The 21,278-nt window shown below is 49.6% G+C and overlaps 2 protein-coding genes across 4 annotated transcripts; both read left to right on the forward strand.

The window, feature by feature from the left end:
- The first annotated feature begins 807 nt into the window (after window positions 1-807).
- On the forward strand, window positions 808-10,002 carry AP2M1 (adaptor related protein complex 2 subunit mu 1). The gene is made up of 11 exons (XM_081137651.1): window positions 808-952; window positions 2,925-3,041; window positions 4,809-5,074; window positions 6,022-6,104; window positions 6,711-6,846; window positions 6,936-7,077; window positions 7,580-7,699; window positions 7,796-7,931; window positions 8,034-8,131; window positions 8,616-8,727; window positions 9,398-10,002. The coding sequence occupies exons 2-11, from the start codon at window positions 2,968-2,970 to the stop codon at window positions 9,530-9,532; spliced, it is 1,302 nt and encodes a 433-aa protein (XP_080993777.1). The 5' UTR covers window positions 808-952; window positions 2,925-2,967; the 3' UTR covers window positions 9,533-10,002.
- Window positions 10,003-11,958: 1,956 nt separating this feature from the next.
- On the forward strand, window positions 11,959-20,899 carry ABCF3 (ATP binding cassette subfamily F member 3). Of its 3 annotated transcripts, none has more exons than XM_081137593.1 (21): window positions 11,959-12,072; window positions 12,267-12,414; window positions 12,553-12,632; window positions 13,128-13,174; window positions 13,384-13,481; window positions 13,580-13,702; window positions 13,856-14,122; window positions 14,418-14,498; window positions 14,576-14,635; window positions 14,735-14,791; window positions 14,905-14,927; window positions 15,031-15,086; window positions 15,200-15,400; window positions 15,498-15,574; window positions 17,621-17,665; window positions 17,750-17,882; window positions 18,494-18,582; window positions 18,686-18,777; window positions 18,956-19,088; window positions 19,232-19,319; window positions 19,409-20,899. In XM_081137593.1, the coding sequence occupies exons 1-21, from the start codon at window positions 12,000-12,002 to the stop codon at window positions 19,565-19,567; spliced, it is 2,130 nt and encodes a 709-aa protein (XP_080993719.1). In that variant the 5' UTR covers window positions 11,959-11,999; the 3' UTR covers window positions 19,568-20,899. The 3 variants fall into 3 exon arrangements, with proteins under 3 accessions (XP_080993719.1, XP_080993720.1, XP_080993721.1); XM_081137594.1 differs by having other exon boundaries at window positions 17,750-17,801; XM_081137595.1 differs by lacking the exons at window positions 11,959-12,072; window positions 12,267-12,414; window positions 12,553-12,632; ... (1 more) ...; window positions 13,384-13,481; window positions 13,580-13,702 and having other exon boundaries at window positions 13,933-14,122; window positions 14,411-14,498.
- The last annotated feature ends 379 nt before the right edge of the window (window positions 20,900-21,278 follow it).

Genomic DNA, 21,278 nt, shown 5'->3' on the forward strand with positions numbered 1-21,278 from the left:
CTCCATATAGAAAGAGAAGAGCCAACAAATTTTCTTCAGGTCCTGCAAGAGCCAGTCAGGCCTTTCATGTTCAAGGCTTGGCTCTGTCTTCTCTTTGTTCAGAGAGGGGATTTCAAATCCCATGTCCAATTAAATTCAACTCACCAATGGTTTTCTAAGCAACATATCTGCCTGTCACTAGAAGGCACACAGGAGCTGATAGTAACATAGGTGTAGGTGAAGTAGAACATTGGACATATTCTTGAAAAGCTGTAGCTAGTTTCTTCCAAGTATATGCCACCTCACTCCCTGTTCCCTTCCTTGGGTCTTGATCCCAGGGGAAAGGCTCATCTGGTACAAAAATATGGTGAAAAAGTAAAATTTGGGAGAATCAGAGGTGCTGTTAGCAGTAAATTCAGCACAAACACTTCTGCCAAGTTGTGTGTTGTGTGGAAAGTGAGGACAGCCAGTCCTCGGACTCTGGAGACACTTAAGGCCTACAGCGATCCAAGGCTTAACAGATGGACTTCTAATGGTAGTAATCCTCTGAGGCTCTTCGAAACACTGAAACAGGAACCGGAGGGACTACAGAGACTACAATTCCCAGAATGCTCAGGGGAGGAAATGAAGTGAGCCGAAAGGGGTAGGCTGGGATATGTATTTCGGGTAGGGCTGGATAAGGCCACTCCCATTTCCCCGCCCCCCAAGGAACGCCTACTCTCTCCCCGAGGTTCTCGAAGGCAATCGGTAGTTGTAGTTTTGCTAAAGCTTAAAATTGTAAGCGAGAAGGCCAGGGGCCTGACGGGACTTGTAGTCTGTGGGTGAGATGAACGCGCAGGCGCAGCTGAGGCCGGGGCGGGGCAGCGGCACTGCGGTGAAAGCCGAAGCAGCGGGCTGGCGAGCAGGGGGCGGGCGGACATCTTGGGATCCGGAGAGTGGCCGGACCGGCGGGGCAGGGGGCCGCGGACGCCAGGTGAGCTCGGGATCTGGTCTTACGGGGTGAAGGAGGACGCCTGCTCAACTCTAGCTTTGCTCTTCCTGCACGGCGTACGCGGAAAGCTGCCCACACCCGGGAGTGGCCTCAGCCTTCGATCCCAGAGGGAGCCGACGGCGGGTGGTGACGCCCCGGGCGCGGTTGCAGAACGGGCGGGGAGCGGCGCCCTCCACCTGACCCGCCCAGCGCCTTCTTTGAGAGGGAGACCTACTAGAATCCTTCAAAGCAGGGACGCCGCGGGGCGCCCCCCTCCCTGGGATGGTGACAGCAGCCCTACCCCTCGGCTCCTCGCCTCAGTGCAAGGACAATTTCCCCATCTCCTAGGACAGTGACACCCCCTTGTTTCGCCTCCTTGGACTGTGACAAGCCTCCCACCCCCTCCGCCCATTTGATTGACACCCGGAGGCTCTTATTCCTCAGGCCCGTGACAGCCCGGCACTCCCTAGCACCATCTTTCCGCGACGTCTTCCTCCCCAGGGCAAAAGCCCACCATCTCCTCAAGCTTCTACACCTGAACCTCAAAGCAGGCTCCGTCCCCCCAGCGTCCCTTATTCACCACTGCCAGGCTCCCCCTGCTGTTTTTCCCTTCAAAGCCCTGACCTTTGCCATACTGAAATTCTTTCCCTCAGGTGTCCCCACCAGCAAGCCCCCTTGCTGCTGTGGGCTCTCCTGAGTATAATGCCTGGCTGTTGCTGCCAGTTTTTTCCCTTAAGTAATATTTCATTCCTGTCTGGTGCCCGAGCTCCCTAAGACTTGATACCTGTGGACTTGGTTCTTTGCCCAGGGCTCTACCTCCATTTTGCCTTTCCCTTCCCAGCCTCTTCGGAACTGAAGGGTGGGATGTGTCCACCACCTTCAGAGACCTCTAAATGAGCCTGGGAGACCCTGATGGCCACATTAATAGGCTTTATTTTACAGTTTAGAAAAGTCTGCCTGTGAAATTAATACCGGGGCTAATCCGGGAGATCTAGAACTAAATTAACCCTTTTTGCCCTTGCAAACAGTATATGTTAGTTTGACCCAAATAATTTGGATAATTCAGGCATCCTGCCCCTCACTTATAGGCACTCAGGCCAGAAGTGTTGTGGGTCTGGAATCAGAATTTCCCCTGGAAGGATCTCTTAATTTTATGTACCTGCACCCCACCTCCCCCCATCACCACCAACAACCCTTACTTTTATTGTATTTGGGAGCTGACAGGGAGCCTCCCTTTTTGAAAGAGGGGTGATCGTTAAAAATAACTAACTACTAAGCAGCTTGGGTCATTTAAGTGTAGTCTGCTAGGGCTGGGGCCTTTCCACTCTGCTCTTTTGCCTGCTTATCTGACTGCCTGGGAGAGGTTGGAGCCACACTTAGGGGTCCAGTCAGGGCCTAAGGCCTCCCTTCCTTTCTCTGCCCCCCCCCCCCTTCCTGGAATGTTTAGATTTCTGTGAATTAGAGAGCCAGAGATTCAGGCCCTGCCCCCTTCTCAGAAGGATAGTGGAGACTGAGGCTTGGTGCTCCTAAAGCTGTCCCTGGGGGCCCCAGGCCTGAACCCACTGGAGTCATTCCTGCCACCATTCCTGCAGCCACAGGCAGGCCTTCACATTGACTCACTGGTGAGAGCCTGAGTGAGAGTCTGCACAGGAAAGGGCCAAAAAGGGTCCTTGCTGAGCTCAGTTCTGTGAAGAGGGGGAGGGAGCTACTCTCTTGGCTCAGCCCCAGAAAAGGGAGGGTCAAAATGGCCTTAGAATCCTGGGCCCAAGTCCCTCACCATTTCTTTCTTCCAGTGTGGGATAAACAGGAACTGGAGCTTGGCTAAGGGGAGGGGCATGCCTGCTAGGGCTGCAGGGTCACTTGATAGAGCCTTGAGTCAGGGGGGAAAAAAAACAGATTGTGACCTGCATGGCCCCACAGTGCACATTGGCAGGGTTCCTGAGGCCTTCCCTTACCCTGCCTCTGCCTGTCCTAGGTCTGTTCTCAGAGCGATGGGCTGTGGAGACTGAGCTGCCGCCATGATTGGAGGCTTATTCATCTATAATCACAAAGGGGAGGTGCTCATCTCCAGGGTCTACCGAGATGACATCGGGTGAGTCCCCTGGCTGAGCCAGCTGTGTCCCCACCTTCCCACCCTTCTTCCCCAGCATGCAGGATTAGGTCTGTTCCTATCAGACACTTGACTTGGACCATCCCCGCCCCCACCCCTTGCTGCATCATGGAAGCTCAGCAAGTACTGCCTGGTAGTATTGGCCTGGCGGCCAGTTGCTGGCCCCCAGGCGGGACCTGTGGAATGGTGTGGCCCTCACAGCCTTAAAAACTGCCTTTCCTGTCTCCTGTTTCCCTTAGTGACAGACCTGGTTGCTGGAGATGAGTGCTTTTGCCTGGATAGGTTGATTCCTTCTTTGAGAAGGAGGGAGATCTATCTCCTGGGTGGAGTTAGTGGACAGGCCGGAGGTACTAATCCATCTAAGTCTTGCTTTCAAATGCCGTTCTCATGATGAGAGCCTTCACTGGATTCTTTTGAAAGCCTCTCCAGGCCACCAAATCCTCTTCCACTCCCTTTCTCAGAAAGAGGCAGGCTGCGACTCAGCTGTTTTCTGTTCCTCTGGGCCATTCCTGGAGGAGTGATTGTGAGCAATGAGGCACTCTCTGGGTCACTGAAGGAAAGGCAGAAGGTCAGGGAGGCCATGCTGCCCTTTCTGGCCTATCAGAGTAGAACCTGGAATAGCTTCCTGTTCTGGGTCTCTCAGACCTTAACAAGGAGGTACAGCCTTACTTCTCATTCTGCCCCATCCTGCATGCCACTGTTCTTTCCTGACTGAGAGGACATGTCCTAGCCTCAGCAGCTCTGATGAGGTTAGGTTTCTCTGGTTCGTGCTGCCCTATTTTTCATCCTCAAAGATCTTGGGGTAGACAGTCATAGAACGGGCCTGCTGTAGTGCCCCAGCTCGTTGGCTCTTGGCTCCCAGGCTGATGGGCTGGCATGGCCTGTGTGGCTATTTGTCCATTGGCTGGTGGTGGGAATGAGCTAGAGTTGTGCCAACACCTGGCTTGCCTGAGCCTACCTGGCTACACCCATCTGTACCCTGCTCTGGCACTGCATGGACCTGGGTAAGCCAAGGCTAGGGCATACACCATTTTGCATGCCTTGTTGTGCTCTACACCCCTTGCCTGTCATATGTCTGCTTCTACCTCATGGTGTGTGCTGCCTACCCCACTGTGTTGTGTGTCTAACCCTCTCTCTCGTTGCTGTCACTCTCCTCTTCTTGCTGGCGTCATTTCTCTCATCCCATCTCATTGACTGCCGTAGCAATAGGTAAGCGGCCTGTCAAATTGCCGCCCGGGCACTGGTGGGTGGGGGAGTCCTGCCCCCCCATCATTGTTTTCTTCAATCTTTTTAATCCTCTGAGCTTGTCCTGGAATTGGATCCTGGACCAAAAATGGGTGCCCCAGCTCCATGGCCCCTTGGTGCTTCTCCCTCAGTAGATTAGAGCCTTCTCTGAAGTCATGCTGGTTTTGTCTAACTTGTCGGGAAGCCAGTCCTCCCCACTGGTAGGATCACTAGTGGGAAGACTGGAGAAGAAGCACAGTCTCTTTCTCATGTGGGCCTGGAGCTCACTGAGAAGCTAGAGAAGTGGCAGCTGGGAAATTAGAGGCAGGCCTGGGAGTTAGGAGCATACCTCCCTAAACTTGATGGACCTCACTTTATTCAGGTTACATCTGTCTTCCTATCATTGGGCTTTAGAATATGTCAGACTTCAGCAGTGAAGTGGGGGTGCTGTTAGCAGCTGTGATTGACTCCGGTAGAGTGAGGCTTGCCTGGGTACTGAGTAGCCTATGTACCCTTTTTCCTCAGGAGGAATGCAGTGGACGCTTTTCGGGTCAATGTTATCCACGCCCGGCAGCAGGTGCGCAGCCCCGTCACCAACATCGCTCGCACCAGTTTCTTCCATGTTAAGCGGTCCAACATCTGGCTGGCAGCTGTCACCAAGCAGAATGTCAATGCTGCCATGGTCTTCGAATTCCTCTATAAGATGTGTGACGTAATGGCTGCCTACTTTGGCAAGATCAGTGAGGAGAACATCAAGAACAATTTTGTGCTCATATATGAGCTGCTGGATGGTGAGGCTGGTGGAGTGGTGGGCCTAGGGTGGGGATGATGAGCTGCTGGATGATGGGGCTTGGCCTGGAGGTGGGAATAGTTCTGAGGCTCCAGTGCCTTCTGAACTTTCTTTCCTGACTATGTGGTCTTTTGAGCCCTGAGAAGACCAGTCCAAATACACATGCTCTGAAGTGGAACACAGAAATAGGCTAGTGAGTAGTGGTCTTTCAGTGGGCTGGGAACTTCACTGGGATTTGGTGGCTAGGGCTCCTGTAGTAAGCACTTTTCACCATCTTACCTTTGTGGTTTGGGCCTTAGTTCACTGACTGTCCTCCCAGCTATCCATCTCAACACCTGCCTCAGAGTCTAGGGGAGGGTGAGATATTATAGGCCTCTCAAGTGCATTGCATTGTTATCTCGGTTCCTCTGTAGGGTGTGACTTAAGTGAATAGAGTCATCCCACCTTCCCAACATCTGTTTTCTAAGGCTTAGGGCTTCTTGACCTCTCACCCAGTGGCCTTGTGACTCTTCTAATTTTCTCTACTTGAAAAAAATCTGACATTTTATTTATTTTTAAAATATATTTTTATTGATTTTTAGAGAGAGAAACATCAATGTGAGAGAGAAACATTGATCAGTTGCCTCCCATATGCACTTTGACCCCGAAGACCAAACCCACAAACCTGGGCATGTGCCCTGTCCAGGAATTAAATCAGCAACCTTTTAGTGCACAGGACAGTGCTCATACAACTGAGACACACCAGCCAGGGCAAAATCTGACATTTTAATTGTTTTCTTATGAAGCACAAATCCCAGGGTAAATACTACAAAGCTAGCAAATCTTGCTGCAGATGATTCCACACTTCTGGGGCTGTGCTGGCTAGACATGTCTAGGCTAAGGAACGGATGGGAATGAAAAGGAGCTTTTACCTTTCTCCAGGAACTGATGGTTCCCTTCCTTTTGCAGAGATCCTGGACTTTGGCTATCCACAGAACTCAGAGACAGGTGCACTGAAAACCTTCATTACCCAGCAGGGCATCAAGAGCCAGGTATTTGAATTTTATAGCTACAGTCAGGGTAGAGCCCACCCCCTTCATCCCAGCTGGCCCCTGAGCCTTGTCCTAGCTGACTCATGAGCCTGCCTCTGACAGGAAGTGCTGGTCTGACTTCTGCCATGACTGCAGGCCTGTTTTTCCATGTGGCCCTGTCCCAAATGAGGAGCAACTGACTCAGCATCTCTGTTACTGGAAATACAAATCAAGCAGTTTCCTTCTGCACTGGGGGAAGGAGGAATGGGGGTTGCTCTGGAGGCCTGGGTTCCTCGGGAGGAGAGAGCTTGGACCGTCTTCTAGGGTTCTCATAGCTTTCTCCTTCTTTTCTGCCTGTCTCTTCCCGTCTGTGCTCCCCTACTGCTTCCTGTGGGCTCCACATTGGCCCTGTGGCCTCCAGCATCAGGTAAGGTGTTCCCTCAGCTTTCACCTTTGCAGCTTTGCTCCCTTTTCTCCAGGCCCTACCCCATTGAGCTTGTGGGAGAAGATGGGTTCCAGGGCAGGGACTAGAAGGGAAGAGGGAAGAGGATGGAGTTGGGATAGAGACAGAATGATTAAAAGTGGCAAGGAGTGAGGCCATTGCTGTTCGTCTCTGTTTCCATGTAGACAAAAGAAGAGCAATCCCAGATCACCAGCCAGGTGACTGGGCAGATTGGTTGGCGGCGGGAGGGCATCAAGTATCGCCGGAATGAACTCTTTCTGGATGTGCTGGAGAGTGTGAACCTCCTCATGTCCCCGCAGGGTGAGAGCCCTCTCATAATGAAGCTGGAGGGGGACTGTGGCAAGGTCCTGGCCCTGACTCAGCTTTTCCATTTGTCTGTCCATCACCAGGGCAGGTGCTGAGCGCCCATGTGTCAGGCCGGGTGGTGATGAAGAGCTACCTGAGTGGCATGCCTGAGTGCAAGTTTGGAATGAATGACAAGATTGTAATTGAGAAGCAAGGCAAAGGCACAGCTGATGAAACAAGCAAGAGGTGCTTGAGGCAGGGGAGCTGGTGGGAGAGGGTGGATCTTGGAGGGCTGAGGGGGGCCTGCTGAATCATAGATTCTTTCTGGACATCATTTCTGCAGTAATGCAAACTCCCTCCTCCCAAGGGGGTGCTTGGTAGTTGCTCTTGACATCGGCTTGAGAGAGATGAGGGGATTGACCTCATCCTACTCAGAGAGTAAGCCTCTTTATTTGGTCCCAGGACCAAGGCTCTTCTGTATATACTGATGTCCTCTTCCCAGTGTGCCTGAAACCTCTAGGTCCCAAGCAGCAGAGCTCTCAAAAGGTGATGAGCTTACAAAGCTTCCACTCATCCCTAATTCTGGGGCAGGGACTCCTAAGTCAGAAAGCTGCATCCTTTCAGCTTTTGATAGTGTATAGTGGAAACTTCACCCAGGCGCTTGCAGTCTTTGTGGGCGGAATAGACTTCCATCCTGACTCTCCTGCCACTCCCCTGTGCCAATGAGATTTTCTACCTCTTCTTGCAGCGGGAAGCAATCAATTGCCATTGATGACTGCACCTTCCACCAGTGTGTGCGACTCAGCAAGTTTGACTCTGAAAGGAGCATCAGCTTCATCCCACCAGATGGAGAGTTTGAGCTAATGAGGTGCCATTGGGTGGGGTTTGAGGAGGCAAGGGCAGAAAGTGGGAAGAGGGAAGAGGACAGGTTTTGCTATGTCAACCTTACTCCCTACTCCTAAAGGTATCGCACCACCAAGGACATCATCCTTCCTTTCCGGGTGATCCCGCTGGTGCGGGAAGTGGGGCGAACCAAGCTTGAGGTCAAGGTAGTCATCAAGTCCAACTTTAAGCCCTCACTACTGGCTCAGAAGATTGAGGTGAGGACAAGGGACTTGGGAGGAAAAAGCACTTACCTTCAGGAATAAAGGAAGCTGATATCAGGGCTTGACAAAGCTCCCTGACAGATGTGTCACTTCTAGGTGAGGATCCCAACCCCACTCAACACAAGCGGGGTGCAGGTGATCTGCATGAAGGGGAAGGCCAAGTATAAGGCCAGTGAGAACGCCATCGTGTGGAAGTGAGTCAGTCCTTCATGAAACAACAAAAGGGCTTAAGAAGCCTCTGTGTACCCTCTTGTTCAGTTTTACCTTTTGTCCTCTGAGTGTGTATGTGTTTTTGGGGGGAGGGGCATGCCTATTTGCTTCTCTAGTAGCTTCTACTTGCTCTCACCCTATACTTCTTTGTGAGTGTGCATGTTTGCACTTGGGTGCATGCCTACATTTAGTTATCAAGATGCTTCACGGTTTTCCCATTTGCCCTTGTAATATGTCTGTGAAGTAAACAGTAAGGGATGGCATGCCCATGTATCTCAGCAGAAACTGCAGCCTACAGTGCTAAAGGAATAGCAGACCCAAGATTCCATAGCAAGTGGTTATCAAGGTCCTCACAACATTTTCTTGTCCTAGTACCTCCCACAAGCTTCTGGGTTCTTTCCCCTCACCCCTTTGAAATTCCTCCAAGCTACCAGGGGCACCTGCTGCCCATTGCTTCTGTGTTCCCAGGATCAAGCGCATGGCGGGCATGAAGGAATCACAGATCAGTGCAGAGATTGAACTACTGCCCACCAACGACAAGAAGAAATGGGCTCGACCCCCCATTTCCATGAACTTTGAGGTATGGCAGAGGAGGAGCCTAGAGCCATAGCATGGTATGCTAGGAAAAATCTTAGAGATCATTTAGATCAACCTCTATACCATACTACCTGTGGATGAGGAAACAGGCTTAGAGAGGGGAAATGACTAATTCATAGATCCATTTCTTCCCCCTTCAGGTCTCCAACTAGAAATTGCTATTCACACTAACAAAAATCTTTGACTTCTTTTGGCTTGTTGTAAGATAATTCTTTGGAAAATTTTAGATTGCTTGAATGCCAGATAAGACCAAGTTTGTTTATAGAGGAAAATGGGCTGGCTTTGCTTTGTGCAGATTATATGTTAAACATACAATTTTCTCCACCTCATTTTTTTAAGTCCATAATATTGAGCAGGATAAGTATGTTCTAAGGCAGGTCTTTGGTTGCTGCTTTCTGCAGATTAAAGGAATTGATTCAAGTTATCACAGGCAGGGCTTGACTTCAAACCTAAGTGATTACTGGTTACTCTTGGATATGCTTTCTTCTTTAGTAACCTCTTAGAAGACTCCTCACTACCCCAGCTTCTTTCAGGACCCCAATCAGTCACCTTAGTAGAGAGAGATAAAGGTAGGGCAGGGCTACAGAACTTCCCAGAAGAGAGAGGCTATGACAGGAAGGCCATATTCCTAACTGGAGCTGTTCCCTGCCCAGGTGCCATTTGCGCCCTCTGGCCTCAAGGTGCGCTACTTGAAGGTGTTTGAACCGAAGCTGAACTACAGCGACCATGATGTCATCAAATGGGTGCGGTACATTGGCCGCAGCGGCATTTATGAGACCCGCTGCTAGCTGCCTGGTGGCAGCCAGCCTGCCTCTCCACCCACCTTCTTCCACAGGTCCAAGTGCCCCAGCCACCACACATCAGTGTCTCCTCCCTCCTGCTTTGCTGCCTTCCCTTTGCACCAGCCCCTGAGTCTAGGTCTGGACCAACCACATCGCAAGCAGGACTGGTGGAGTTGTCCCTGGCCTCCCTGGGCTGGGTGGTTTCTGGGGCTCCTGCTTCACCCATCTGTCTGTCCTGGCCCAATGCCAGGCTTGATGAGTTCTGTGTCCAAAGCCAGGTGGGCTTCTTCTCCTCCCCTCCCCTCCGTCCACATCTCTCAAGTGGGAGGATTGGCTGCCCCTCACCTCGGAGCTCCCCCAACAGCTAGTAATGGATCCCTAGCCCTCAATCCCTATTCTGCTTTGGGATGGTGAGCTTCATTTTGTACACGTGTGACTTCATCCAGTTATAGACCCAATAAACTCTGTAGAGTGGAGTAGCTGGCTAAGTGTTGATTTGGGGTGGCGGGGGACGGACGGACACTGGTGGGACTGCCCTTCCCATGTCTTACACTGCCTGCTTTGAGTAGAATTTTCTGTCATGAACTCTCTCAAGGCTTCTTCCCTTGTCTTGGTCTCAATTGGTAGGCCCCCTCCAAGGCCATCCACATCCAGTCCCTAATCCTGACTCAAGTTAACCCCAGGTCTCCTGTCTCCTCAGAGAAGCAAACAGCTTCAAAAGCCAGCAGCCCCACCTGGCCCCAGTTCCCTGAGGGTAGAGATTCTTTCCCTAATTCACTCCTAGCTTTAGGCAGGTACTTTCTAATTTAGCAGAGATTAAGCAAAATTTACATGGGGTCTTTTGAAAAATTTACCTCTTAATTCCCTTATTTCCCAATTGCCCAGGCTTCCCAAACCTTGATTAGGTGGGTGATAAAAGGGAATATTTGACTCTCTAGGGCTCTTTAAAAATTCCTGTTTCCTCCCTTCAGGCAACCAATTGATATGTATCTCTCTCACATTGATGCCTCCCCTCTAAAAATCAATGGAAAAGAATATCCTAGGGTGAGCATTAAGAACAAAAAATTCCTTCTGTATCTCTCCCTTTTCAAAGAATCTTATGGCAAGCTAGCGCCTGAGGGGGATTTGATATTCTACTGGTGAGCTGGAGCAGATAAAAGAGTACATTTACCCTCACCAGCTTTCCCTTGCTTGGTTTCAGCCTTTTTGAACCTAAAAAATCTATTAAATTTTTCCAAAAAACATACGTAGTAAAATATAATGAACCCTCTTGTCCCATCATCCAACTTCAGCAATTAACAACTATGGTCAGTTCCTTAGTATCACATCCAATCTGTGTTCACACTTAATCCAAGTGTCCTATAAAATTTTTGCAACTTGCATCTGGATCCAAACAAGGTCCATTGTAGTTGGTGAATGCTTAAATTTTATAAACCACAGGTTCTCCCTCGGCTCTTGCAGTGTTGTTAAAGAAACCAGATATTTCTGTACAGTAGTTTCCCCGTCAGAATTCCTCTTTCCCAGTGTTTCCTATAAAGTAATTAGATCTAGGGGCTTAATAGCTTCTGTAGCTTTATTTTAAATACCAGGATTGACATTCCTCACAAGGATGAATTAATGTAGGTGATAATTTTAGAGCTGGGTTGGAAGAGTATTCACGTTAAATGTAAAGCAGTAGCATCATTAACTTCCACCTGAAAGAAGCAGTGAAAGGAAGTAGACTTTTAGTTATTTACTGAGATTCAGGCTGCAGAGAAATCTGGGTTTAGGTAGAGAATAAATACCAATGAATTTACACCAGGCAGTGTTGTAATCTGGTTTTCTTGCCCTTTGGCTGAGAGTGAGGCTGTGCCCTGGGGTGGTGAAAGGACTGACTAGGCATAATTTGTACTGAGTTGCCTGCCACGGGCAGGCGGGCAACCAGGCTGAGACAAGAAACCCATAAAGGCTGGGAACCGTAACAAAAACCGCAGCTTTACAGAACTGCGTAAGGGGCTCCTGAGAGCTCAGGAACAAGCATGAGCCAGCAAAGATCGCGGCTGGCTCCAAAATGGACCCGCCTGGGCGCGCAGACTAGCAAGACCAACATGCTTTACCAAACGCCTGTCTCAGAAGGTTCCCACCCGCTAGACCTTTGGTTTCCACGACTTCCTCGGCCTCGCGGCACCCCGCCCGCCTTCAGGATCTCCACCTCCGAGAAGACAGCGAGGACCGCACATGTGGCTAATTCTTCAGCGGAAAAAGAGTTGCGCAAGCGCAGAGGGCAGCTCGGGCTTAGACTCCGAGCGGTGGTTCCGCAAGGTTCCTTCAGTCTGGTTCACCCCGCCCACCGGGTGCCGCGCCCTCCGCGCCTGCCTGATGTCACCACTACGCGTGCGCCGTGAAAGGAGAGACAAGCCTACGGGGGAAGGGCAGGGGGTGGGCCTTGACCAGAGTCTTACGGCGACTGCGCGGAAGGGAGCCCGGCTGTAACATGGCGACTTGCGCTGAAATCCTGCGGAGCGAGTTTCCCGAAATTGACGGACAGGTCTTCGACTACGTGACGGGTGAGCCCAACTGAATCAACGCGCTGGGGAAGCCACAATGGAAGTCGGGTGGGAAAGACTAAGAGGGGGCAGTGCCGGGGCCGCTGCTAGGCCTCTCCTCTGTGTGACCTCTTGTCCCGAGGGCGGGATGGGTCTAAACTCCTTGTATATCCCCCCTACCCGGTGTCTATCTCGACCTGCCACGCCTGGCCCAGGCGTCTTGCACAGCGGCAGCGCGGACTTCGAGTCTGTGGACGACCTGGTGGAAGCTGTGGGGGAACTGTTGCAAGAGGTGTCCGGGGACAGCAAGGATGACGCGGGCATCAGAGCCGTGTGTCAGCGCATGTACAACACTCTGCGCCTGTACGTGCCAGGGCAGGGGGATTTGCGGGGAGATGGGAGGGAGGACGGTCAGGAGACAGGAGGTGAGGGAATGAGGTCTAATGGCCATAGAGCTTTTCCTCAACTCCTAACTCTGCGCTTTCCGTCCCTACTGTCAAGGGCTGAGCCACAGAGCCAGGGAAACAGCCAGGTGCTGCTAGACGCCCCCATCCAGCTGTCAAAGATAACGGAGAACTACGGTGAGAGAGAGGGAAGATTGAACTAGCTACCCTCTCCTTTTTCTCAGCCTCAAGGCCCCAGCCACCTGCCTCCTGGAGCTCAGAACTCCTGGTACCTCTTTTCCATAGGACAAGATTGTAGAAGCTAGTTGATGATGTCTTTACTGAAGGCAAAAGAGCCCATTGATGAAGGGAGTAGGGTTGGAGGGTTCTCCAAGCTCTTGGCAATGGTAGGAAGCATATGGGCTTTGGAGCTGGACAAACGTGGGCTCATTCCCCACCCCCTATTTTGTGACTTACTAACCAACTGCATGCTCTTATAAGAGTTGCTTATCTGCCTCAACCTTGTATCTTTTATCTGAAATATTTTTTTAAGTGCGGGGAGGAGGATAGCTATCCATTTTCAGTATTGTAAGGCTTTCCTGAAAATGTCTGTGTTTGGTTTATATTAGTTACTCAAAATATTAGTTTCCCTTCCCTCAGGGAGAAGGTGACTGCTTTTCTTATCATCTACAGACTGTAGCACCAACCTTCCAGGACTGCTGAAGAGGGAACAGTCCTCGGTGAGGAGGGTGAAGAAAGGGAAGGGGCTGTTTATGGTCGGGGTAGGAGTTGACTATCTCTAAATACCGGAATATCTTTCTGGGGGATTTCTGAATCTTTAATTGTGTTCATCATGGGTAAATTTAGAGGGTTAACTTGGGGTGCACTCTCTGGGGCTTCTTTTCTGAGTCTACACCCTAGGGTGAAATGGTTTTGTTTGAACCTTTAGACAGTGAATGCAAAGAAGCTAGAGAAGGCCGAGGCTCGACTAAAGGCAAAGCAGGAGAAACGCTCAGAGAAGGACACACTCAAGACCAGCAACCCTCTGTGAGTTCAGCAAAAAGAGTTAAGAGAGCAAAGCAGCCTCTTCAGGGATGGAAGGGTGGTTGGGAGTGCCAAAAGTCATCAATTTCTTCCTTTAAAAGAGTCTTGGAAGAAGCATCAGCCAGCCAGGCAGGCAGCAGAAAGGAGAGTCGGTTGGAATCATCTGGAAAGAACAAATCCTACGATGTTCGAATTGAGAACTTTGATGTGTCTTTTGGCGATAGGTGAGGGAGTGGTGGGGGGGGGGGGGGCGTGATTTTTTTTTTTCCTTTCAATTAAAGGAGAATTTGGAGAGATTAAATCGGGCTAAAAATAATGTTAGGTTTCTGTTGGTAAACTTGCAGTACACCTTTGTCTCCTTCCTGCTACCCCTGCAGGGTACTGTTGACGGGTGCAGATGTGAACCTGGCATGGGGCCGCCGCTATGGGCTGGTGGGTCGGAACGGACTGGGAAAGACGACACTGCTGAAGATGCTGGCCACCCGGAGCCTGCGAGTTCCAGCCCATATTTCCCTGCTGCACGTAGAGCAGGAGGTTGCTGGAGATGATACCCCTGCCCTACAGAGTGTGCTGGAGAGTGACACTGTGCGAGAAGACCTCCTGCAGCAAGAGCGGGAGCTCAGTGCCCAGATTGCTGCTGGCAGGTAAAGGCTCTGGCCTAGGGAATAACTAGCAGCAGTGGTCCTTCACAGAGTGTCTGCCATACTGTCATAATTCATAATTCGCATGCCCATCCCAGTGAGCAGCAGAGTTTAGAACTTTGCACTGAGAGGCTCTCAAGCCCAAGGACCTCAGTGCTGTGAGCAAGTTCTTCCTCTGTGGGTACTCTGTTCTCACCCCAGCAGCCAGTGGCCTGCTTTTCAACTGCATGGGGTGCAGGACATCCTCTTGGACTCTCCCTACCCAGGCTGATTGCTCTTCCCCTCATTTCCACCCCAGGGCTGAGGGCTCAGAAGCTGCACAGCTGGCAGAAATCTATGCCAAATTGGAGGAGATTGAGGCTGACAAGGCACCTGCCAGGTATTTGAAATTCCCCCTTCCTTCACATTTCACCTTTCCTTTCTGTTACCTGTTCCAACTGGCTTCTTCACTTCTAGGGCATCAGTCATTCTTGCTGGACTTGGCTTTACTCCTAAAATGCAGCAGCAGCCCACCCGGTGAGTGGCCCTTGCCATTCTTGACTCTGGATACTATTGGCTCTGCCCCTGCCTGTGCTGGTGAGCACCCACCTCTCATGTGGCTCTGTCTTTCTTTAGGGAGTTCTCAGGTGGCTGGAGGATGAGACTGGCCCTGGCCCGGGCCCTGTTTGCTAGGTGAGTTTTCTGGGCCTGTGTGTGGATCCTGTCGAGGATAGGCCTTGGCACTTAGGAGTTTGCAGTGAGTCTCTGACCTCAGACCTCAAGCTTTGCATTCTTCTTTTCCATAGGCCAGATCTTCTGCTGTTAGATGGTGAGTTTGAAATGGAGCACCCTAACTTCAGGGTGGGAAATGTGGCAACACCCAAGTTCCTAGTTCTCCAGCCCTTCAATCCCAAATGTGTCCCCTTTTCCAGAACCCACAAACATGCTAGATGTAAGAGCCATCCTATGGCTGGAGAATTACCTGCAGGTGAGTGCCTATAGGTGCTGAAGTAGGTTTGGGGAAAGTCTGCTTGCAAGATACCTGGGGGCTGGGAGCAGACTGCCCTCCCAAACTGGGCCTGCTGTCCCTTGACCCCCCAGACATGGCCCTCCACAATTCTGGTTGTCTCCCACGACCGAAACTTCCTGAATGCCATAGCCACAGACATCATCCACCTGCACAGCCAGCGGCTAGATGGTTACCGGGGAGACTTTGAGACCTTTATCAAGAGCAAGCAAGAGCGGCTACTCAACCAGCAGCGTGAATATGAGGCACAGCAGCAGTATCGCCAGCATATCCAGGTATGGGAGCTGGCAGGGCTGAGGTCCCCATCTCATGGGTACTAGAGTTGCAGAGAGAAACGGAGCCTGACCTATGCCTGCACTCATCCACCTGCAGGTTTTCATTGACCGGTTTCGCTACAATGCCAACAGAGCCTCTCAAGTACAAAGTAAACTCAAGATGCTGGAGAAGCTGTGAGTACAAGGTCCTTGACTGGACCCTGACTCCTGTTCTCTTAATTTCTTGCCTCATATTGCAGGCCACCCTTGCCCTCCCATTCTAAGCCTCCCCTTTTATTTAGCTTCCTCCCCTGCAAGAAAGTAGAATGTTTTATACTGTTCTCAAAGAGTTAATCTTGCCCCCAGACCCAGGTAACAACTAGTTTACTCTCTGTGTATATTTGCTTATGCTGAACATTTATTATAAATGGAATCATACAGTGTGACCTTTGTGTCTGGCTTTTGCTTAGCATAATGTTTTTGAGGGTCATCTGTTTCATAGCATGTATTAGTACTTCATTCCTTTTTATGGCTCGATAACATTCCATTGTATGGATACTACCACATTTTGTTTATTGATTTATCAGTTGATGGACGTTTAGGTTTTCTCTTTTTGGCCCTTATGAATAATGCTGCTATGAACATTTGTGTACTGGTTGTTGTGTAGGCATATATTTTCTGTTCTCTTGGGTACATACCTAGGAGTGGAATTGCTGGGTGACATGGTAATTCTGTGTTTCACTATTTGAGGAACTGCCAAACTTGAGGTTCCGATTTCTCCATACCCTGGTCCACATTTATTATGTCTTTTTTTTTTAACTCCTCACCTGAGGACGTGTTTAGAGAGAGGAAAGGAGAGAGAGAGAGTAATATCGATTGGTTGCCTTCTGTATGTGCTCCGAACTTGCAACCCAGGTACGTGCCCTGACCAGGAATCGAACCAGCAACCTTTCGGTGCACAGGAGGACACTTGGCCAACTGAGCCACTCTGCCTGGCTTATCTGTCTTTTTAATTTTACCCTTCTAGTGGGTATGGTGTGTTATCTCATTGTGGTTTTGCTTTGCATTCTTTAATGACTAAGGATAACGAACATTGAAGGTTTAATCTTGAAGCAACCTTTCTAGAAGTGCTGGTGGTAGGAGAGCCTAAAATCGTAAAATTTAGGATTTTGTGACATTGAAGCATATGTCATGATATGTTGACTAGCAGGACAAAAAGCTGCAAAAAGGATAATCCTTTTTTTAGCATATAGTAAACTAGAAGAATGTACAGTTATGTGCTGCTTAATGTCAGGAATACATTCTAAGAAATGTGTCATTGGGCAATTTTGTTATTGTGCAAACATCATAGAGTGCACTTACACAAACCTAGGTGGTATAGCTAACTATACACCTGGGCATTATAGTAAAGCCTGTTGCTCCTAGGATATAGGTCTGTACAGCATGTTACTGTGCTGAATACTGTAGGCACTTGTAACACAATAGTAAGTATTTGTGTATCTAAATATAAAAAAGGTACAATAAAAATACAGTATAAAAAATAAAAATTGATACACCTGTATAAGACACTTAACCGTGAACGGAGCTTGCATGACTGGAAGTTGCTCTGGGAGAGTGAGTGGTGAGTGAATGTGAAGGCCCAGGATGTTACTGTGCACTGCTGTAGACTCTATAAACATTGTACATTTAGGCTACACTAAATTCATAAAACAACATGAGATTAAATCAAGTGCAAGAGAAAATGATGCAGTCAAGAGATGTGGTAGACAAAAGATGTTTACAGCAAACAGAAAGGATACATTTTCAAATAACAGTAAAAAGTATAGTATAGTAAGTACATAAACCAGTAACATAGCCATTTATTATCATTATCAAGTATTATGTACTGTACATAATTACATGTGCTTTACTTTATATGACTGGCGGTGCAGTAGGTTTATTTACACCAGCATCACCACAGTCACATGAGTAATGCATTGTGCTATGACGTTATGACTTGGCTCTGATGTCACTAGGAGTTAGGAATTTTCAGCTCCATTATAACCTTTTGGGACCACTCTCACGTATGCAATCTCTTATTAACCAAAACATTGTTATGTAGGACATGACTGTACTTGAAAATAAGAATGTTATCTGGGTGGTGGGTACTACAAGCTTTTTCTAAGTTTTCTCTGAACCTATATTACTTGTGTGATGCAACAAATAAAAGTCATAAATCTAGAATGCCCCCTCTCTCCTCAGGCCAGAGCTGAAACCTGTGGACAAGGAGTTGGAAGTAGTGATGAAGTGAGTGCTGGGCCAGAGGGGCTGGTGGGAAGCTCTTGTTTCTGGCCGCTTTGGTGGCCTTTACCCCCACCTCCTCTCCCACAGGTTCCCTGATGGGTTTGAGAAGTTCTCACCGCCAATCCTACAACTAGATGAGGTGGATTTCTACTATGATCCTAAACACGTCATCTTTAGCCGTCTCTCCGTCTCTGCTGATCTTGAGTCCCGCATCTGCGTGGTATGGTTGCTGTTCCTCTGTTCCATGAGCAGGGCCTCTCCCACCCCAATGTGGGCTGTGGATTGGCCCAGATCCTCAGGCTACAGGGAGAAGAGGTCCACTGGAGCAGGATTCAGGGCCTGAGCCAAGAACTTTGCTAAACTTACGCTGTCCTCATCCTCCAGCCTCACAGGGCTACTCTGCAGAGATGAAAGCCTGGCATGTGATACTTTATGACTACTTGAAGCATATTTTATCTTATTAGTCTCCGCTCTCAGTCTTCTCAAACCATGCAACATAGAGGAGGGAGCATAGGCTTCAGGGTCAGGCTTCAGATACTGACTCTGCCATTTCCTAGCTTTGTTACTAAACAGTTTTCTCACCTTTAAAATGGAGATAGCTGTCTACCTCACTTGGTTTTTGGGAGAATTAAATCCCCAGCATTTAGTAGGTACTCAGGTATTAGGTTCTCTTTACATCTTTATTACTTCCTTCATTTTTCTCTTTAGTTTCTGAAAAACATTTTAGTTGTTGAAAGAATCTTTGGGACTACCTGAGTCCAATTCTCATTTCCTTCCCTTCTGTGTCCTACACATGTACACTCTTTAAAGTTCTCATGTTTTTTCTTATAGGTTGGAGAGAATGGGGCTGGGAAGTCTACCATGCTGAAGCTGCTTATGGGGGACCTAACACCTGTTCGGGGCATCAGACATGCTCACCGGTAGGACCTACACCTCCATTCTCCAACTGCTCACACCCTTGTAGCTATACTCTTTATGGTCATTGCCTTTCGTCCCCTCTTCCACCTTCATTTCCGCCGGCAGGAATCTGAAGATTGGTTATTTCAGCCAGCACCATGTGGAACAGCTGGACCTGAATGTCAGTGCCGTGGAACTGCTGTCGCGCAAGTTTCCCGGTGTGTTAGGCTGGAGTTAGGAAAGAGGGCCAGGGCTGCCACCTATAGTTAGGCATACTTTGGGGAGGTGCTGAGCAGCCTATCCAAGTCTGGTATAAGGACAGGGACATTTGGAGGTGGGGCTGTGGAGAGGGTGAAGGGAGGGAGTTGGGCCATGATCAGTTGGGGCCTATTCCAGGACGGCCTGAGGAGGAGTATCGTCACCAGCTGGGCCGGTATGGCATCTCTGGAGAACTGGCTGTGCGCCCTGTTGCCAGCTTGTCTGGGGGCCAGAAGAGCCGGGTAGCCTTTGCTCAGATGACCATGCCCTGGTGAGGCCTCATTTTCTAGAGTTTGCCCTCCTCTGTCCCCCTCTTGCCTAGTAGAAAATGATTCTCTTATCTTTGTATCAGAGGAGTTCATGGTTTCTCCCACCCCCCCATAACTACTCACCTCCCTGGGTTTTGCCTTCCAGCCCCAACTTCTACATTTTGGATGAACCCACAAACCATCTGGATATGGAGACAATTGAGGCTCTGGGCCGCGCTCTCAACAATTTCAGGGTGAGTGTGTCTTCATTTCGCCCACTCCTCCCCAGTCCTCAGCGCTCTTTAGGGTGCCCCCCAAGTGCCTCTGGTCTCCTGTCTTTCAGGGTGGCGTGATTCTGGTGTCACACGATGAGCGCTTCATCAGGCTGGTGTGCCAGGAGTTGTGGGTGTGCGAAGGAGGCGGCGTCACCCGGGTCGAGGGGGGATTTGACCAGTACCGTGCCCTTCTCCAGGAACAGTTCCGCCGGGAGGGCTTCCTCTAGGCCCAACAGGCTGAGGACTATGCCCAGGACATGGACTGGTCTCTCAGACCTCTGGGCCACCATGTAGGCAACCATCTCCACGCCATGGACCTCCCCTGACTTTGGGGACAGCCTTATTCCCAAATCTCCTTTTGACTGGAGCATGCTCTGCACAATCCAGGGAGCCCCATCTAAGGGTCTTTGAGGACTGGTCTTCTAAGTGGAAGGGGTGGGGGTTATCCTGTGGGGCTATAGATCCCCCACACACATACGCCCTAGCTCTGACTGGGCCCAAGTGGCTGCTGTGTAAATTAAATCTTCCTTGCCTCGTCTCTGCTGTTCCCTGGCAGGGCTGCAGTGTGTTAGGGGTGTGGGCTGTCTGATTTGTTATTCTCCTGTGACATTTGTATCAATCACAAGGAGGAAGTTATGGCATCACCGGTCTTGTCCCTGGACGGAGACATCATTAAAGTCACTGGGGCTCAGAGGTCACATGGCTGACCTTGTGAGCTAAGATGTTTGAATGAAAGGCAGTGTGTGACATCACTGTGGTGCTGGTCCCTATAGCATGGGCCCAGCCTCAGCTGAAGGGATCTTGGATTCTGCTGTCTCAGCCTCACTGCTTGGGAGAGTGAACTCATTTTGTAACCATGCGGCTTTAGACGTGATGTGTCAACTGCTTTCTCCTGGGGTCTCTGGCCCAAGCTCACCCTGCCTCTCTGATATGGACATTCAGAAGGGGCTGAAGAGAAATTGTCTTTGTCTCCGTTTTGCTTGGGTGATTTCATTGTTTTTTCCTCTAACCATGTAGGAGGGGCCTGGGAATTGAAAATGAGGTCTAATGGGAAGAAATAGAGCACTTTGTTTTCAAATTTCAGTCTTTAAGGGGGGGGGATGTTTAACAGAGGTAATATGATATATGAATATTGTTTCTCAAGGGCTCGCTGCTATATGTAATTGCAATGCAGAAGACACTAACATGGAGACATTGCTTGGCTCTCAGTAATAATGGAGAAACCAGTCAACAGAAGGAACTTACTGGCTTCTTGGAGAATTACAGTCACAAAGCTCAACCAAGGAATTTTGACTCAGCTGGTAAGGTTCTGATGTAGGTAGCTGGGAGAGAGATCTGTTTTGGAATAAAGGAGAGTAAAGACAGGAAGGCTCTGTTGATTTACCACAGAACAGGCAGCAATGGATGGGTGAAACCAGCAGAAGAGCCACTAATCAGCCTGCTCCTCAGCCTCCCTCCCTCCCTTTCAGAAGTCCTTGGGAGATGTTCTTCCAGTGGTAGAACACCTGGTGGTAGAACATTACTGGTGGTAGAAGTGGTCACCAGAGTTAGAAATACAAGCTGAGCAAGGAATCATCTGAACACCTCTGCTCGGTTTCCTTATAGGATGTGTTGAGGATTAGCTGACAAGCACATAATACATACGTACTCAAAGTGATTCTTGTGTTAACTAGTCTGATTTGAAGGACTCGTGGGAAAATAAATTTTCTCTGTGTGACTCCAGAGGTAAACAAGTTTGGGCTCAAAGGAAGGAAAACTGAATAGCTCAGACTGCTTTCTGAGAGAGTTCCCTGTCTCTGGGACTGTTCAGCCCTGCCAGGCTCTAGAGAAGGCTCTCTTTCAGCTTTGCTTCCAGTTTCATGATTCCATGAACAAAATGGGAAGAACCTATATATATGACAATAGAGGCCTTTAGAGATGACTGAATTGTAGCAGCTG

The sequence above is a fragment of the Miniopterus schreibersii genome (assembly GCF_964146895.1).
Source record: "Miniopterus schreibersii genome assembly, chromosome: 5".
NCBI classification, from domain to species: domain Eukaryota; kingdom Metazoa; phylum Chordata; class Mammalia; order Chiroptera; family Miniopteridae; genus Miniopterus; species Miniopterus schreibersii.

What these genes read in the sequence shown, in the direction of transcription:
- ABCF3 (XM_081137593.1), top strand. Translation starts at nt 12,000, where the DNA reads ATGGCGACTTGCGCTGAAATCCTGCGGAGCGAGTTTCCCGAAATTGAC. An exon ending in TGAAGAGGGAACAGTCCTCG is followed by an intron (nt 13,175 to 13,383) that starts GTGAGGAGGGTG and finishes TTGAACCTTTAG; the next exon opens with ACAGTGAATGCAAAGAAGCT. An exon ending in AGATCTTCTGCTGTTAGATG is followed by an intron (nt 14,928 to 15,030) that starts GTGAGTTTGAAA and finishes CCCCTTTTCCAG; the next exon opens with AACCCACAAACATGCTAGAT.
- AP2M1 (XM_081137651.1), top strand. Translation starts at nt 2,968, where the DNA reads ATGATTGGAGGCTTATTCATCTATAATCACAAAGGGGAGGTGCTCATC. An exon ending in GGAGAGTTTGAGCTAATGAG is followed by an intron (nt 7,700 to 7,795) that starts GTGCCATTGGGT and finishes CTACTCCTAAAG; the next exon opens with GTATCGCACCACCAAGGACA. An exon ending in TACTGGCTCAGAAGATTGAG is followed by an intron (nt 7,932 to 8,033) that starts GTGAGGACAAGG and finishes TGTCACTTCTAG; the next exon opens with GTGAGGATCCCAACCCCACT.